Here is a 17,956-nt window from a genome sequence, read left to right as displayed (position 1 = left end):
AAATAATAATTTAACTATTCAATATTTCTTATTTATTTTATAAAATTGGTTAATAAATATTAATATATAGATATATATAATCAAAATATAAATTGAAGAAATAAAAAAAATGGAAAGGGTATACAATTAGACCAAAGGGACGTTTGGATCATATAATGTTTTATTATAAGGGGATATTATATTAACGAAATAAAATATCACCTTAAAGATTACTGAGAATGTTTAGAAAATGTGTTTAGTTTGTTCGAATAAATTGGTAAATAATATGTTTAGTTGAGAGGATAAATGGGTGAGTATGTTATATAGATTACTAAATTGCCCTTCTTTTTAAATATTAATATAATAGTATTTTGTATTATTATTTTTTGAATAATTCTTTTAACTCTCTATTTTTCATATTTAGCAAAAACACTCTAGCAACCAAAAACGTTTTAAACTTAACAAAAACACCCCTACCCACCCAAGCCACTACCGACAGCCAGCCACCACTGCTGGCGACCACTAGCAGTGCCACACACCTGGTCGTGACACCGGCAGTGCCACAGATTTGGCCGTTTCACAGCCAAAGACCTGGTTGTTTCATGGCCAGATCAATCGATGTTTCACAGCCACATGCTTGGCCTTGACATAGCCATAGATCTGGCCGTGAAACAGCTAGATTTGACTTTTTTCGACCATAGATCTGTAATCCATGTCAGAAAAAGCCTCATTGGCGCACAACCGGCCATATGCGACCGATCATACGCCATTATGACGACTTTTGGCAACCTCCGACGACGATCGACAATGGCTAGTTCTGAGTATAAAAACATTTCTATAAATAATGATAATAACAAGGGCAATGTCGTCCGAAAAATTTAAAAAGCAAGGACAAAAGTGTCTGCATGAGTAATTGAGTGTTTTGTAAATTTTAACAAATATAAAGTTAATTGGGACCAAATGCTCAACTGTTTAAGGGCAATATGGAGAAAAAAATTGTAATACCAAGGTAAGTTTCAATAAACCCCCCCACCCCCCCACCCAAGGATATTATTGGAAATTTACCCCTCAAATGCTATTGTTTGTCATAAAATATTTTGGGAGTAATTTTTTATAAACCAAACAAACATCGTGATCTGCTCAATTTAAAAAATATTACCCAGTTATCTAATATTAACCCAATCCAAACGGCTCCAAAGAGTATTATTTTGTTACTTTTTGAAACCTTTGGGTGTGTTGGTTCTTTCCTCAAACCTTGAGCCAAAATTGTATAAACCCATTAATTTTAATACCTAAAGTTTAATGATTTATGGGCTCCTTATTAAAGGCATACATTTTAATAAACAAAGTGAATGATAAAATGAACAATTGAACATTCAGCAAACTGGTCATCCATCAATGCATCCATTTATAACAATAATTTTCATCTTTAAATTTGAAAATCCTAATTATTTCAAAATTGTTGTCCCAGCCACAAAACTGCCATTGCCATAGCCATAGTTCATCTGTACCACAACTGTGATGCAACTAAGATTATCATTCTTTTCTTCCATAAATAATTAACACTCTATCCAAGCTTCACAAATCACATTGAAAACAAAAATAAGAATATCTTTTTTCTGAGAAATATGATAGCATATGGGGTTGTGTAGAAATAACTCTCTGATGGTAGTTTGGTTGCAGTGAAATAGATCGTCGATTTGGATTCAGAAGGAGATTTCATCAATTAAGTTGAGATCATACGGCAAATGAATTTTATTTTATCTAAAAAGGCTGTTGTGCTACAAGTGAAAACCTGAAAGGTGTAAATGAGAAGTTTTGTTTATGATTTTAACTCTAATGGTAAGCTTAGTGACATCATCTGTCTAATGACCTACCAAAAACAATGATTAACTTGGCGTAAGCGTGAGAAAATAATCCTTGATGCGAATGTCACCAAACTGATATGCAAACATATATAATTACAATGTCAAATAACATATACAAGGGTAAATTAAATCACCAAGAAAGAGAATGTGAAATTATTCTTACCCCGATAGGCACACCCTTGTTCATCAATTCTACCTTGTTGCAGTCTTGGACCTATTTACGCTGTTGCAAGCAGAACTCGTTGCTCTTGTTTAGTGGCTCTTTTGACAAAGAGAATAAGCAAACTAGCAGATGGCATCAACAGCTGGCGATCATAAAAGTCTCATCTAAATTGGCTTCAATGAGAAGAATTGTCAGTCTGGTTGCTTCTTTAAAAACCAGAGATCAAGTGCGATGCAACTGGGAGATATCTTGCCCATTGAAGCCATCAATTTCAACCAATTTCAGTTCACTTCATGGCAACAATCCAGACCATCTCAACCAACAACCACGTCATCCTTGCTCAGAAGTCCAGAATGGAAGTTCATCTTTCAGCAAAATAAGTTAAAGAACAGCCCTGAGTGATAAATGGTCAACCTCAAATTCAAATCATTGATTGAATGATGTCAAATTGAAGTTTCACTGCAGACCCTGCTTTGCTATTTAATACGGACTTAGTAAATGAGGAGGAATGACATTCAATGTAGAATGCATGTTTAGAATCCAAGACTTAATACGCTGCTAAAAGTACATATCATATCTCTTCACTCCATGCAAGGGAAATTGGAACCTCTGGTTCCTTTACAATGGGCAAAGGAGTATGCTTATTTTGTGTCAAAGGAAGGAGCTTCCCTGAATGTAAGCTCCTTATGATCCAGCCAGATGACACCATAGGTATATTCCTCTCGGACACAATTTGCCTCAAATGACGTGATGCCCTTCTTTCATCATCAGCCACAATAGCTCCAACAAAAATCTTTTTATTATCAAGACTCTGGACTAGCCACTGGAGAGTTTTAAACACCTGCCCACCTCCATGCTTGAATATTATTGCAAATTTGGTGCAGAAACTGTTCTTCCCATAGAGCATGATCCCTACTCTGTCAAAAATTAACTTATAGAAATTATGAGAAACTACCTTTCCCATTCCTGATATCTCCACATCAGCCTGGCCTGAAAGAATCATGTATTTTTCTGGTAGTAAAACTGAACCAGCTGCAATTGAATCGGTAAGCCATTTAACTTTTAGGATGAAGGCATTCACTGCACATCCATACAAGAACTTGATGGTTTTTAGCTTCTTATGGCATAAAACAATGGGGTGCTGCTGGAAATTAGAATTTAAACTTCTCTTTCCCCTTGCATTTAGAGAAGGTATATCCAAGAGAACCATACCCCCGTATTCTGGAATTAGTCCTTTAATTTCCTTTTCCTTGCGACTTGGAAGTCCAGTAAGTAAGAATTTCATACCTTGGAATATCAATCTCTTCCCATCCTTGATGCCATTTGCAAACACTTGCTGGAATCGAGAAGCAACCCATGCATTAGAGTGCTTTGACCTGTTACCAGCTCTAGTATTTGAGTGAACTTTGTGTGAAGGTAGTAGATTCTGAACATCTTTCATCTGCTGAGGCTCAACTTCAACATCTGAGAAGCGAACTCGCTTCCTTGCTGGACCTTGATTATCAAGGGAATTATTGAACTCAGATTGTTCATTTTGAAAATCTTTTCTCTTATGAAGCTTACCAGTGGTTTCTTGTACTGCAGCCTCTTCAAGGTTTGTATTTTCAACACAATTATGAACAAGTTTGGAAGCACACATTTGACGGCGTGTCCATTGATTTGAAATACGAGGTGGCATACTTTCCTTCAAAGGAGGTAATAGCAACTCAGCCCCATCTTTTGCATGTTCATCATATCTTTTCTTGTGATTTGTTGTTTCTATGAATTTCTTACTAATAACAGCAGTATTTTCAGTTTCCCTCTTGTCTCTATCAACAGTACATTTAAACGCAGACTTGAAAGGTAAGAACCCTTCAGAACACTTATTATTTTGATGCCTAATGCCACCCATATTTGGTTCCAAGGAAATGATTTTTGCACTACACTCTGACTGGCCTAATCTATCATAGCAAAAACTCCCCATCTGCAGCTCGGTGTCGTCCTTGGGCGGGATTGTGCTATAAGTTTTAAGTAAGGTCAACTGCCTTCGAACAGGAGCTTCGTGGACATCACCAGTAACTCTTGGCACATCTTGCCTGTCTCTATTGACTGATTCACCTTTTAAACATGAAGTACTATGCACAGTCTCCACCTCACATTCGGCATTAACATCAATGTCATTTTCACTGTGAGTTTGTCGGGAATTGGTATTCACAGAAGAAACACTGCAAGGAACAACAGAACAAAGAGGATCGACCAATGATAGAATAGGCGAGCTCAAATTTTGAGAAATCAAAATTTCCTCGTCAGTTTTCTTATAAGAACCTTCAAATGGCACACTAGACTGTGAAGCATTTATGGAACCTAATTCACGTTGCTGTACGAAAGAGTTCTCGTCTGGGGCAACATCTGCAGATTCAGATAGAAAGCTAGTCTCATTAACATACAACTTTTGAATGCTTTTGCTGTTATTTTGCTGCAACTGCACAGGAGCGTCTGCTTCCTCCTGAGGAGGAAGAATGAACAAAAGAAAACACCAAGAACAAAACAACAGTCCAATCAGAATGACAGAATAATAGTTTCTATATATGAATATATGTGCTTTCAATGTACCAGAGACATAGTTAATGATACCTTAATATGGTCAAAAAAATTTGAATATTTTCCACACCAAAGTAATGAATAATAAATTAACATCTTATGAACAGAATGAACTATGAAGCAGGTGGAGCTCAATTAGCATCACCAGATGTTCAAATCTTATATGGAAAAACTTTATTTATATTTTTTTGGGGGGTGGCTGATAGGAGCAAAAAGCAAGAATTAATGATGAAGTGTTACAAGACTCTAATCTGGAAAACATAAATGTTAGAGGAGAGCTGTTCAAGAAGAGTAGACCTATATCTAGGCCAGGGAATTAGCAAAGTGTCAGAAGCAATTTGCACAAGCAAAAAACTGTAAAATTCAGATTCTAAACCAGCCATCAAATGTTAAGCAATAGATAATAATTCTAGCAAAATATCATTGCTTAGTACCCGCATCCTCCATAAATGCATCTCTAGTTTAAAACAAAAGATGATGCGTACTTGATAAATAAAAATGAAGAAAACAAATTGGGGAGAGTATACAGAGACTAAACTAAGGTAGTCTGAGTGCCATTGTGAGTTTTACATTGCTCCCCTCATGACATAAAGCTATTTGTTGTCCACTAAAGCAAAAGCATTTGCCACCTCAATAGGAATTGAACAGGGGAAAGGGATGACAAACTGAGATGATAAAAATGGCAAAGCATAAACTTCTTTGTACAGTTAAGCATTTTTAAGAAGTTAACAAGAAGTGAAGGATGCTTTACCTGTGCCACGCTGAAAACTTGTGAAACGTCCTCTGCTGATTGACGTAACAGGTGATCAACATTGCTGGCCAAACGAGAACCATTTAAACCCAAAGCTGGGTCAACAGGAATTTTCCTTTGCTGAATCTGATCCACATGTTTAAATCCACTGTTACACCCATGGTGATTTTCAGAAAATGGAGTTTCTTTGACTAGAGAAGCATCTGAACTACAAACAAGCTTTTCATTGGGTCCAACAAAAGAGAGTCCTACGTCTTCATATGCATCAGCCATAGTCAAATCATCCAAGTCAAAAAGCAAATCAGTCTCCTCAATTTCCCTGTTTGGATAATTGAACCCATCTTCTAAGCCCTTTAAGCGCGCTTGCTTCACTCGAAGAGTAGCTTCAAGTATAGCTGCAGTTGACAAAGCTTCAGAATCAGACTCACTGTTCACTAGTTCATGAATAACCAGTGCTTCAGATGCTGAAATAGAGAGTTCAACTGCATTATTGATATCAGAACATTTATGGTATCTGACATTGAGTTTGTCTTTACACTGTCTCCTGCCATCATTGTTACGTATAGGAGATTGAACATCAAGATTTTCCACAGTTTTTGGGAAGGAAGTTTGGACTAATAAATTTAGACCAGTGGCATTATTGTCCAATTTTGAATGATAAGAGTAACCTCTGGAGCCAGCTGATATTTCTGTTTGTCTCATTGGTAGAACCTTATTACTGTTGGTTGTATTCTCAGAAACAGCTAGATTTCCAACTTCACTTGTTGACAAAACTTTATTAACATTGGTATTCTGTCCCATGCATCGCAAAATGTCAGCTTGTTGCAATGACAGAAATTTCATAGAGTCACAATGAACTTGAGATGCGTCGATTTCACTTTGAGTATATTCTGAAGCACCATTTGAAGAAAGGTGTAGACGAAAATGATAGACCTATACAGAGAGATGTATAAGAGTTGGCCAGTTTCAAAACAAATAATTTCAGCAAGACAACAAACATTTTGAGACTTTAATGAAGTAAAGTGAAACCAGTTTGCATAGTGGAACAAAATAGAATAAACATCTACTTTCAAATCAGCAAAATAAAAAACCGTACACCAAGGAACAATTTACAAAAAAGGAAACAGGAAAGGTGTGATTAAATTATTTGGAAGGAAAGGAAATAATCTAGGAATCTTCCTATTCTCTTAATTTGTCAAGGTATATAAAAGAAAAAGCAGTTCACAATACTTCATTTAGTGGTCTTCTGAGATCTGTTAATGGTAAACAAAATCTAAGGTTCTCACTAATCATTCACTGAGATGCTGCGAGACCAGGAAAATTAAGTTAGGTCTAAAGAATGATAAAATGAGATGGTATTCACTATCTCTAGGGATCTCAATAGTCATTCACTGAGATGCTTACCAAATTGTATATTTTACAAATAAAGGGCGGTTTTGACTATATCCAAGAAACATGTATAAAAATTTGAAGTTAAAAAAAATACAAGTTTTAGATATGAATATATAAAGCATGATATCATTAAGTATTTTAGAAAAACTAAGCAAATTGTAAACTTCTTTCAGTTTCTTTTTCTAGGACAGTGATGATTAAACTATAAACTATTTTAGGACAGGGAAGATCAAACTAAAAACTATCCAGACAAAGAGCAAAACTAAAATAAGAATGACAAAAAAGAAAAAATAATACTTCTATTTCAATTTTAAAGTAAATACTCTTTGTAATGCTTTGCCAAATTGTAAAATAGAAATAAATAAATCAAATAACTGTGAAACTTTTTAACATAATTAACACAAACCATAATCTCATAACTTTACATGGTCATAAAGCTATTTTTTGATAATGCAATACAATTTCCTTTATTTATCAAACCAAAAAGGCAAAAGAATCCCAGACCCCTCCCACTACAACTTAAATGACCTAACAACAAAGTCCAGTCAGAAGAATGCAAGAGAGGTATAGCTCACATCAAAAAATAACAAATAAATAATTTTTCTGCCATAATATGTTTGAGAACTTACCTTATCAGAAGATGGACCAGAACTGACCAGTGAATTGTCTTCACCAGATAAGAATAAATGACAACTGTTATATCTCCCTTCTTCACTTGACGGCATAGCCGCATCTTTTACTTCACAGATGTTCCTTTGTAATATTTCCAAATCCTGTCCATTGTAATTATGCAGGGCCATCAGAGGACATATTAGCAAATAAAATTTTTCAGGACATGTTAGAGGACAGCAAAATCCATACAACATCACAATGATTGAAGATAACATGAAATTTTTCTTATAATCATATTTAATCCTGATTATATCAACTTATGGCAAAATAAAAGCCATTGAGACTAAATAATACAAATATATAAACTAAAATCTTACTTAGAACCAAGACGCATGTTATTGCCATTGTAAAACTCAAATCAATCAAACAATTTCCAACTGAAGCTACATATGACTTAAACCTCTGCCTTATCATCAACCTTAGGTTTACTAATTATAGGAACATGACCTGGGGCATCAACTGCGGTGTATAATAATGCAGCCTTCAATCTTAGTTTATGTGGCCACAGCTCCAGACAAATTGTGATTCAGGCCTTTCACAATGTGAAAAACACTGATTATGTGCTACTAGTTGCTCAGGGAATTGAAATCATGAAGGATTTACGGATGTCACAGATGATAAGAAGCTAATGAAAAATCAAAAGCAGATAATAGCTATTCAGAAGTGTTGTCTAGGAATACCGGTTATACAAGCTTATATAAGGTCCAAGGTAGCAAAATAACAGAATTCACAGTATTAACAAACGTGCATATTGTTATGAGCACAATTCCATCTTCCTAAGAAAAATGAAAAACCACATACTCTATTTCCTGCTAGCAATATTATTGTCTTACAAATAATTAAAACAATAATACTATTTACTACACCTATATTTTAACGAAATACTTCATCAACAGCGGAATAGTAAAAAAAGCCCGACATCTTCCGCACATATTTTCGTAAATTTAACTCTCAAAGATAATATTAGAATGGAGCAAAAGCAGTAACGAGACCTTCTGAAAGGTAAAGCACGATGCCAGAATTAGATAATATTCGTAAACTTTTGTATTGTCTTGTGAGTACAATTCCACTTGCCCCACAAAAAATTAAAAACTACCAATATTAATAATAATTTTAAAAATCAATACTACTTTCTAAACCTAAATTTTCACAAAAGATTTCGTCAACCACCTATTGGTCCACTAAACTAAACAAAACCCATATTTTTTTTTTCCACACAAAGGTATGTAAATTAACTCTTGAAAGATAACAAAAAAAAAAAAAAAAAAAAAATGAACAAAACCTTAAGTGGAGGACTGGTGGTGGTTTGATATTCATTGGATGCTTCAACTTGATGTGGCTGAAGCCAAGCGGGAAGCCAGGCTAATTCCTGCAATTGTGTAATAAATTTAATGTTATTTATGAAGAACCCACAATACTCTCTTGAATCTAATTACTACCCAGTGACTTTTCACTAAACAATTTGCGAAAATTTGTGAAAGAAAAGAGAAGTTACCTCGGAAAATTGAGGATGACGAAACGCTAAGCCGGCCATAGAACTCAGCACCAAAACTCAAATGTGCCCTAATTAATCACAATGAATTTTCGCGCCAAAATGGAAAAGGTAATACAATTGCAATGGTTATTAGAATAAAAAATAAAAAAAAATAAAAAAAACTATATATAATACTATATTTCTAAGTACACTCGTTATTTAATTTTATATATTTTCATAATTTTAACACAAAGTCAATAGTACTTAAGTGAATAAAAAAATATAATAAAGTACATTCATTAATTTGATTTTCCTTTGAGATATTATTGAATAACATTATATTGGTATTATGAAATAATATCTTATCCTGCCATTAGTATTGTTTAATTTAACAGATTTGGCCATGTTCGGCTTATTATTTTTATCCCTATTCCCAATCCTATTATCCAAATAATGTTTAGCACATTATTCCAGAAATATTACCCTATTTTTTAATTACTTTCAGACCTCATAAGGTTATTAATTTCATCAAATACACCCTGAAAAAAAGTTTAAAAATTATCGGAAACAACCCTACGACCCATACTTGCTAGATTCCGGCAACCACCGTCGGTGGTAGCCGGAATCTGTACAACGGCCTACCTGACGACCATAAATGGTAGGAATTTCACCGATCTGGCCTTTTCCGGCCAGATCCACCACGGATCTGGCCGTGAACGACGGCCAAAGAAATGGCCATCGTTGACCGAAAACGACGGCCATATCTTTAGCCGTCGCTGACGTCCAAAGATGACCGTCGTTTTGGCCTTTTTCGGCCGTTGACGGTCACGGCAGGCCTTGGATCTGGCCTTTTCCGGTCAGATCCGTGGTGGATCTGGCTGAAAAAGGCCATAACAACGCGTTACTACACAAATCCGATCGATCTATGTCGTAACGCGATTTTCCGGCCAGATTCCGGCAGTGGTGGCCGGAATCTGGCATTGTAGGTGGTGGGAGTATTTTTGTCATTTGACATGTTGGGGTATTTATTAAATTAGCAAACTTAGGGGGTTATTTTATAAATTTTTAAATTTTACCTCGTAATACTCACATATTCAATTATCCAATACTATTCCTAAAATCCTATCCAAAATAATAAATCAAACGCACCTTTTAAGTATAAAATTCGGTAGTCAGACAACGAAGACTCAAACTAAATAGTGAAAATAGACGATGAATTGTTATTTCAAATATCCAAAGGACAAAATAATATTCTGTGATAATTCAAGAGAATTTAAACTTTGTTTTTCTTTTTTCTTAAAAAATAAATGAGATCCACACCTTCATATATGGTATTTTCCTCAATAGTTTGATTTGCTTTTACTTCTTCTATTTACTTAATTTAGTTTATTATGTTAAATTACTATTACAAAAGATTTATGGACTTTTTTTTTTTTTTTTGTTTAAAGTCTTATTATATGTTAATGGATTTCATTAAGATACCTTGAGTTTGTTTTGTTGACTTAATGAAAGTATGAAACTTATCAAATATTTTTTCATAAATAGAAAGCCATAATTTAACTTAATTTTGAATCCCAAATCAATATTGTTTGAGAACAATAATCTTATATAATTTATTTATCTACTATCCCTATTCATTAAAATCGGTAAGTGCGTAAAATTACTTTCTTACCCTTACACAGCGCTGATTGTCCCTTTATTGAAGGATTTGAAACTTCCATCCTTTATATAATTTTTGAAAACTTACACCTTTCATTGATAATCTCCCAATTTTTAGGTTCATTTCTGCTTTACAAAACCAGCACAGAAGATGTATTGATTATAAACCCTGACTACCATAACAAAAATATGCACCAGTGGTATGAAAGAAACATCTACAATAAGTTTAACGAGCGATCAATACGACCAACTTATATAATCTGCCTAAGAAACGCTGTTTATACTCTAAGTTGAAGGCTCTGGCACTGGATATTCAGACTGAACCTGAATCTGTGGAGCTTCCTGGGCAGTTATTTCCGGTTGGACCGGTGAGGATGATTCAGTTTCACTTGGTACTGAAGCTTCGACGATTTCCGGTGGCTTAAACTTGTTGATATAGTAAGTGAGCGATGGCCCATTGTACTCGGCTGTCTGCAGCGGTGGCGGGGTGCTCTTATTAACTTGGAGAAGTATTGATGAAGCTGCGGCTATGGAGATGAGGGCGAGACCACTGGCAATTGCTGCCGTGTTCTCAGCTCCTGCGGAGGATGAACCTGCAGTTCCGGAGCTTATTGCACTATCTGCTACATAAACTGCAGGCTGGAAATGAAAAATCTATTAGACGGTGTCATCTGTCAGACCTAAAGACTGTTAGTTTCGGAATTCGTATCTTTTGCACTGGTTTTAAACCTTTCACATGTGATCGAAAAGCTGGCTTTTCTGAATCATGCAGTTCACATCAAAGTAATTAAGTGAAAGCTTGCAGGATTCTAGACTCGTATCTTAAAGCTAAAGAGTTTTATCCTCGAAATACTTAGATATATCTAGTAATTTCAACCTCAATTTCATTTACCATATGATCATCTGTTCCATCTTCTTCCATGCAGGGATGAACCCAGGAATTAATGTTGGGGGGACAATAATTCTAAGAAAACTAAGTGAGTGGAATTGTAACTAATTTAATATAAATATGAACAAAGTGATTGGGGTCAAATCTAGAAACATTAACACAAGTACAACCTGACCAAAACAGAAAACTAAGCAAAATTGATCAAATTTTTATTTTTTTTTGGATGGAGTCACCAGCCCCCACTCGCCCCTTAACAGGTCTGTCCCTGCTTTCAACAATCATCTATGTTTGTTTTTCCTACACAGCTGACTAGTACGGCAATAAGGGGTCAGTGAGGACAGTAAAATGTGAAGGAAGTCTGTATTTAGAGCAAAGCTAACAGGATTCTATAAAATTTATGACAAAGAATGAAGAAACAAAATAATTTGTTCTTCGTGAGTCTTAATTGATCAAACGGTTTCCCTATGCAGGGATGATTATAACAGGAAAAGCAAGCGAATGGTACCTCAACGGAATAAATGTTAGTCTGGCCAGCAGTGTCCTTCTCAACATAACCGGTCCAACCCCGTTTCCGCGGTGGAAATGTTCCCACCACTTTGGTCTTTTCGCCAGCTACCCATTCCATGCTCACCTTCCCCACCTATGCCATATAAATAATTCTCATCTTCAGCATCCCAAATACAATATAAAAATGAAATTGCATGATCAATGAACTCTAAATATATAACAAACCAAAAAGAAAAAATGCCGGGCTTCAATTTTATTTCTTAATAGGTCATATTATGGTACCAATCCAGTAACATTGTCAAATCCACATTTTGGTTACAAATACCATAATTTGATTTAGTAACATTAGAATATATTGTTAAATACCAGTTCAGTAACGTTACCGGTTCTTTATGGGAGCATCTGCAATTGAACTTGTCATAGTTAACTTATAAGCAATACTACTACATTAACATTTTCAGCCCATCAATTGCTAAGATTTCAATCCAAGAGTGTAATTAACGGTTCAGTAACGTTACCATCTTCGAAACACTTCGGTAATGTTACAAAACAGATAACGTATCCAACCTAACTGATTAAATCAAAGGATGCCATTAAGCTACAAAAACTAAAATCACCATGAAAGTTCCGTACATTTCTAGAAACTATAACTAAAATTTACAAAAAGGAAAAATCTCAGGAACCAGCACAAAAGCATATATATTATAATTCACTAAGTAGCAGAGTAGTAAATTGTAAATATATAAAAGAAAGATAAATAACCTCCTTATCAGGAGCGCATTCTTCTTCATTACAATCAGAGTCATCAGAGGAAGCTCGGACGGCGAACTGGTTGAAATTTTTAACGGGTTTGTGTTTGTGTTTGGGGGAGAAGAATAAGTTTGAGGAAGGGAAAGTATTGGCAGAAAGAATAGCCTGTAAAGCAGATGTCATTGTTGGAGCTCTAAAAGAAGCAGTTGGTCTTGTGGGTGAGACACTGAGAGATGATTTGATCGAAGAAGAGAAAGGGAGGGGGGTTTTTAAGATGGGTGTTTTGTGTTTGTGGTGGATTTCAGTGTACGTGTCAACACTCAACACTGCAGATTACGTTTCTATTGCACAAACAAAAATATAAATAAATATCTTTTCTACTGGCGGGTTAGAACGAGACATGGGCCTGGGAATTTGTTAAGGCAACGAAAAGATTAACGTTACCGTGGGCAAAAGGAAAAGCAAAAGCAAAAGATTTAATTAAAGTCAAATAATCAAACTAAATATATGGAAAATAACAATTTCATCCGATAAGTTTAGTTCAAGTAATTGGGACTAGAGAATTTTTTGTAATAACTCTGATCTTCAAATATATGTATCAGTATTCTTTTAATAAGAAATAGACAGTATTCTCAAATTTTTTTTTTGGTTATTTATTCTAAACTTTTTCTAGGAATCATCTTTGCTTTTTATCTTCATAATTTAACAAATTTCTATGTGCAGATTAATTCGGCCAAGTTTATTTGGCTATTGAAGAAAAAAGATAGTTGCTCGAAATCATAATTCAATTATGTATATAGGGGGCGTTTGGTTTAGGGAATGTTAGATTATTGAAAAGTTAGATTACCTTGAAGATTACTAGGAATCTTTAGGAAAATGTGTTTATTTAATTGATGGGTATATTACATTAATATGTTTGGTTGGGAGGAATAAATTGGTGGATATGTTATTTAAATTACTGAATTGTCTTCTAATTAAATATTATTATTATATTATTTTTTAATCTTGATTATTATTTGGATATTATAACCCCCGCTGCATTTAAAAACTTAGTAAAAACAACCTCATAATAAAGGTTGTAAAAATCAACAAAGCACCCCTACCAACCCAATCCCTGCTGACCGCTGGCAATCACAATAGGTTGTCGGCTGTGCACGAAAGGCAGGAAATTGTCTCGTGCGCCGTATGGCCATTTTCGGCCAGAGATCTGGCTAGAAATGGCCAGACGCGACAGATCTGGTCGTTGATGGCCAAATCGATGACGGATCTGGCCATTTTTCGGCCAGATATCTTGTCAGAAATGGCCATATCGGCGCACAGCGGCCATTTTCGACTTTCCGTGTGTCGTTCTGACGGTGGCGGTGGCTAGCCGCAGCGGTGGTTGCCGGCGGCAGGTGGGTGGGGGTGGTGGCTTGGGTGGGCTACAATTTGTTTTGAATTCAAGGGTAATTTTGTCCAAAAAATTAATTAATTGGGGTGAAATATCATTCCCGATCAAAAGTATGTCGTCGATATACAACACCAGGAATGCCATTGTGCTCCCACTTACCTTTTTGTAAACACAGGGCTCATCTTCATTCTTAATAAAACCGAATTCCTTTACGGCTTTATCAAAACGAATGTTCCAGCTCCTTGAAGCGTGCTTGAGTCCATAAATGGACCTCTGCAACTTGCATACTTTATCAGCTTGTCCATAAAAAACGAAGCCATCGGGTTGTGTCATATACACATCCTTCTCAAGGTTTTCGTTCAGGAAAGCTGTTTTGACATCCATTTGCCAAATTTCATAGTCATGATATGCAACAATCGCAAGCATAATCCAGATGGACTTAATCATGGCAACTGGCGAGAAGGTTTCTTCTTAGTCAATGCCATGAATTTATTTGAAACCTTTGGCAACCAGTCGTGCCTTATAAGTATGCACCTTGCCATCCATGTTAGTCTTCTTCTTGAAGACCCATTTACACCCTATAGGTTTTACCCCTTCAGGTGGATCCACCAAAGACCATACTTGGTTCTGGTACATGGAGTCCATCTCAGATTTCATGGCTCAAGCTATTTAACAGAATATGGATCCGATATAGAATCTTCGTAGGTTCTGAGCTCATTGTCTTGGTAGACCAGTACGTCACCATGGTGAATCACGAGAAAACCATATCTCTCAGGCTTATGACGTACTCTCCCAGACCTACGTAGCTCCTGAGCTACTTGAGGTGGTTTACTTTGATCCACAGATTGTGGAGTAACCTCCTCACGATGTTCAACCGCCTCTTGTGTCACACCTTCTTATCCTTGGTCTAACGTATCTTGTGGTTTTAGAACTTCATCGAGTTCTACTTTTCTCCCACTAGTACTTCTTAGGAAAAATTCATTTTCTAAGAAGACACCAGTATGAGTGACAAAAATTTTGCGCTCTTCTAGATAGTAGAAATAGTATCCTTTGGTCTCCTTAGGATACCACAAAGATACATTTTTCAAATTTCGGGCTCAGCTTGTTTGAAGTCAACTTCTTGACATAAGCTTCATAACCCTAAATCCTTAGATAAGACAAGTTAGGCTTTCGCCCACTCTATAGTTCATATGGAGTCTTATCTACAGACTTTGACGGCACACGGTTCAATACGTGAGTCACAGTCTCTAGGGCATAATCCCAAAATGATGCGGGTAGATCACTAAAACTCATCATAGACCTAATCATATCAAGTAAGGTCCTATTCCTCCTTTCAGACACTCCATTGTACTGGGGTGTATACGGAGGGGTGAGTTGTGATACTATCCTACACTCCTTTAGGTATTCAAAAAACCCTGAGCTCAAGTATTCACCTCCTCAATCTAACCGAAGAGCCTTAATACTTCTACCCAACATATTATGTACCTCATTCCTGAATTCTTTGAACTTATCAAAGGCTTCAGACTTATGTCTCATAAGGTAGACATAACCATATCTACTGAAATCATCAGTGAATGTGATGAAGTAGGAATATCCACCTTTGGCTTCAACTATTTGTGGACCATATACATCACTATGGATGATGCCTAATAGTTTAGTATCATTTTCACTTAGTCCTATGAAAGGTGACTTGGTCATCTTGCCTAAAAGGCATAACTTGCATGCCTCAAATGACTTGAAGTCAAAAGGATCCAAAACTCCATCCTTTTGAAGTTTTATAATGCGGGTCTAATTAACATGACCCAATCTACAATGCCAGAGGTATGTATGGTTTTGATCACTATGTTTAGCTTTCTTAGTTTCAACGTTGAGAATATCCTCATTGTTTAAATTAAGAACATATAATCCGTTATATAACCTTGCAATTTCAAATAGAATACCATTCAAACTAAAGGACAACAATCCATTAGAAATCTCAAAATGATATCCTATATTATCCAAAGTGGATACTGAAATAATGTTTCTAGAAATTGTAGGTACAAAATAACAATCTTTAAGTTCCAATAATAAGCTCATAGGCAAAGATGAACAATAAGTCCTTAGAGCTACTGCAGCCACACGTGCTCCATTTCCAACTGGTAAGTCCATTTCTCCCTTAGTGAGCAATCTATAATGCTTTAGTCCCTGCACATCAGTACAAATGTGAGTACCACACCCTGTGTTAATGACCCAAGATGTTGAAGGAGAGAAGTTAATCTCAATCATGTACATACCTGAAGTCGAAGAGTCTAACTTCTTCTTGTTTGCGAGGAAAGCCTTGTAGTGTTTCCTCCAGTGGCCAGGCTTGCCACAATAGAAGCAAACTACCTTCCCACCTTTCCCAACGCCACCCTTAGGCTTGAGAGCATCCTATTTTTTGAATTTGGCCTTGGGATTGACCTTGGCCTTTCCCTTGCTCTTACCCTTTCCTTTATTGGCAGCAAGCAATAAAATATGCTTGGACTTTTTCATGTCCTGCTCTACAGTGCTCAGCATGTTCAGAAGCTCTGATAGAGGTTTCACCATAGTGTTCATATTGAAGTTCATTATGAACGATGAAAAGGAATCAGGTAAGAATTGCAGAATTAAATCCATTTGTAATTATGCATCCAACCCTAATCCCAAAGTCTCAAGCCTTTCTATGTACCCAATCATCTTAGAACATAAGGACCAGCTTGGGATCCCTCAGTCATACGACTTCTAAACAACGCACTCGACACCTTGTACCTCTCATGTCGAGCGTTTCCTTCACAAAGTGCCTTGAGGTGCAGAATTATGGCAGCAGCCTCCATATTCTCATGCTGTTTTTACAGCTCAAATGTCATCGATGCTAACATAAGGCATTGAACAGTATTAGCATCGTCAAGGAACCTTTGGTAAGTTTCCTTTACTTCCTGAGTGGCATCAGGCTCAGCCAAATAAGGCTTGTCAAGGATATATAATTTCTTTTCAGAATTCAATATAATCCAAAGATTTCGATACCAGTTCGAGAAATTAGAGCCATCCAACCTGTTTTCTTTCTCAATTATTGATCGTAGGTTGATATTGCACATTTTTAAATGAATCTACAATATAGAAAAGTAAAGTTAATATAATGTTGATTATTATTTTAATATGGTCTTTTATTAAAAACACTCCCACTATTTTCCTCAAGCCAATAGCCTTCACTATTAACTCGGGAAAGCCCATTGGCTTTCCTAGTGGACTAAGATCCCATCTAGCCCATTTCAAACCGTTGCTTTGGCAAACAAGCCAAAATGGTTGATTAGGTAGGCCAACAAACTTAATCCACACCAATTGATAGCTCCCACTACCAACCTCAAATGTGAAGTAAGCGAACAAACCAATCACACAATACGATGACCAAAGCCATTGTCTTCAAGTGTGATCCTCAGTATCAGTAGAGTGGACATTACATGTCGCCACATACACATAACAAGTGTACTTCTCTACTATGCCTATGACATGTTTATCAACCTTCGCTTTGGCGAACAAGCAAAACAGTCAGTTTAAGTCGACCCATCACCATTAAGGAAAATTCCAATGAGCTTTAACCTCCCACTAGTAGAAGTGTACCCTTCGCTTTGACGAACAAGATTCTAACGAATAGTTGTTTGATTAAAGTCATGGTGATGGAAGGCCTTTCAAGTGACTTAACATACTTAATTTGAGGGTTTTTATTTAATGTCTCAAGAGATTATTATCTTTGTTAGAATGTCATTTGATCGACATTTTATTAAAGATTCAACCTTAGCATGCATTCTAAAAAAAATTAAAACGTGCCGGTACATGGCCCATTAAAACCAATTTCCTTGAGCCTAGAGGAATTGGTAGATCAACCTA

At 36.0% G+C, this 17,956-nt stretch overlaps 2 protein-coding genes across 4 annotated transcripts; both read right to left on the bottom strand.

The window, feature by feature from the left end:
* Positions 1-1,763: 1,763 nt before the first annotated feature.
* On the bottom strand, positions 1,764-8,992 carry LOC116109606. Of its 3 annotated transcripts, XR_004124781.1 has the most exons (6): positions 8,901-8,992; positions 8,688-8,774; positions 7,363-7,506; positions 5,342-6,274; positions 2,011-4,495; positions 1,764-1,919 (listed from the first exon to the last, which is right to left on the bottom strand). XR_004124781.1 is itself a non-coding variant. In XM_031395837.1 (5 exons), exons 1-5 carry the CDS (start codon positions 8,937-8,939, stop codon positions 2,582-2,584), a joined length of 3,117 nt encoding a protein of 1,038 aa, XP_031251697.1. In that variant the 5' UTR covers positions 8,940-8,992; the 3' UTR covers positions 1,764-2,581. The 3 variants fall into 3 exon arrangements, 2 of the variants coding, with proteins under 2 accessions (XP_031251697.1, XP_031251698.1); XM_031395837.1 differs by having other exon boundaries at positions 1,764-4,495; XM_031395838.1 differs by having other exon boundaries at positions 1,764-4,495; positions 5,342-6,160.
* Positions 8,993-10,608: 1,616 nt separating this feature from the next.
* LOC116109612 (protein MAINTENANCE OF PSII UNDER HIGH LIGHT 1) lies at positions 10,609-13,021 on the bottom strand. The gene is made up of 3 exons (XM_031395844.1): positions 12,697-13,021; positions 11,933-12,067; positions 10,609-11,177 (listed from the first exon to the last, which is right to left on the bottom strand). Exons 1-3 carry the CDS (start codon positions 12,865-12,867, stop codon positions 10,824-10,826), a joined length of 660 nt encoding a protein of 219 aa, XP_031251704.1. The 5' UTR covers positions 12,868-13,021; the 3' UTR covers positions 10,609-10,823.
* Positions 13,022-17,956: the final 4,935 nt, after the last annotated feature.

This window comes from Pistacia vera, unplaced genomic scaffold (genome assembly GCF_008641045.1).
Source record: "Pistacia vera cultivar Batoury unplaced genomic scaffold, PisVer_v2 Contig584, whole genome shotgun sequence".
Taxonomy (NCBI): Eukaryota; Viridiplantae; Streptophyta; class Magnoliopsida; order Sapindales; family Anacardiaceae; genus Pistacia; species Pistacia vera.
This window is presented reverse-complemented; position numbering and strand designations above follow the sequence as displayed.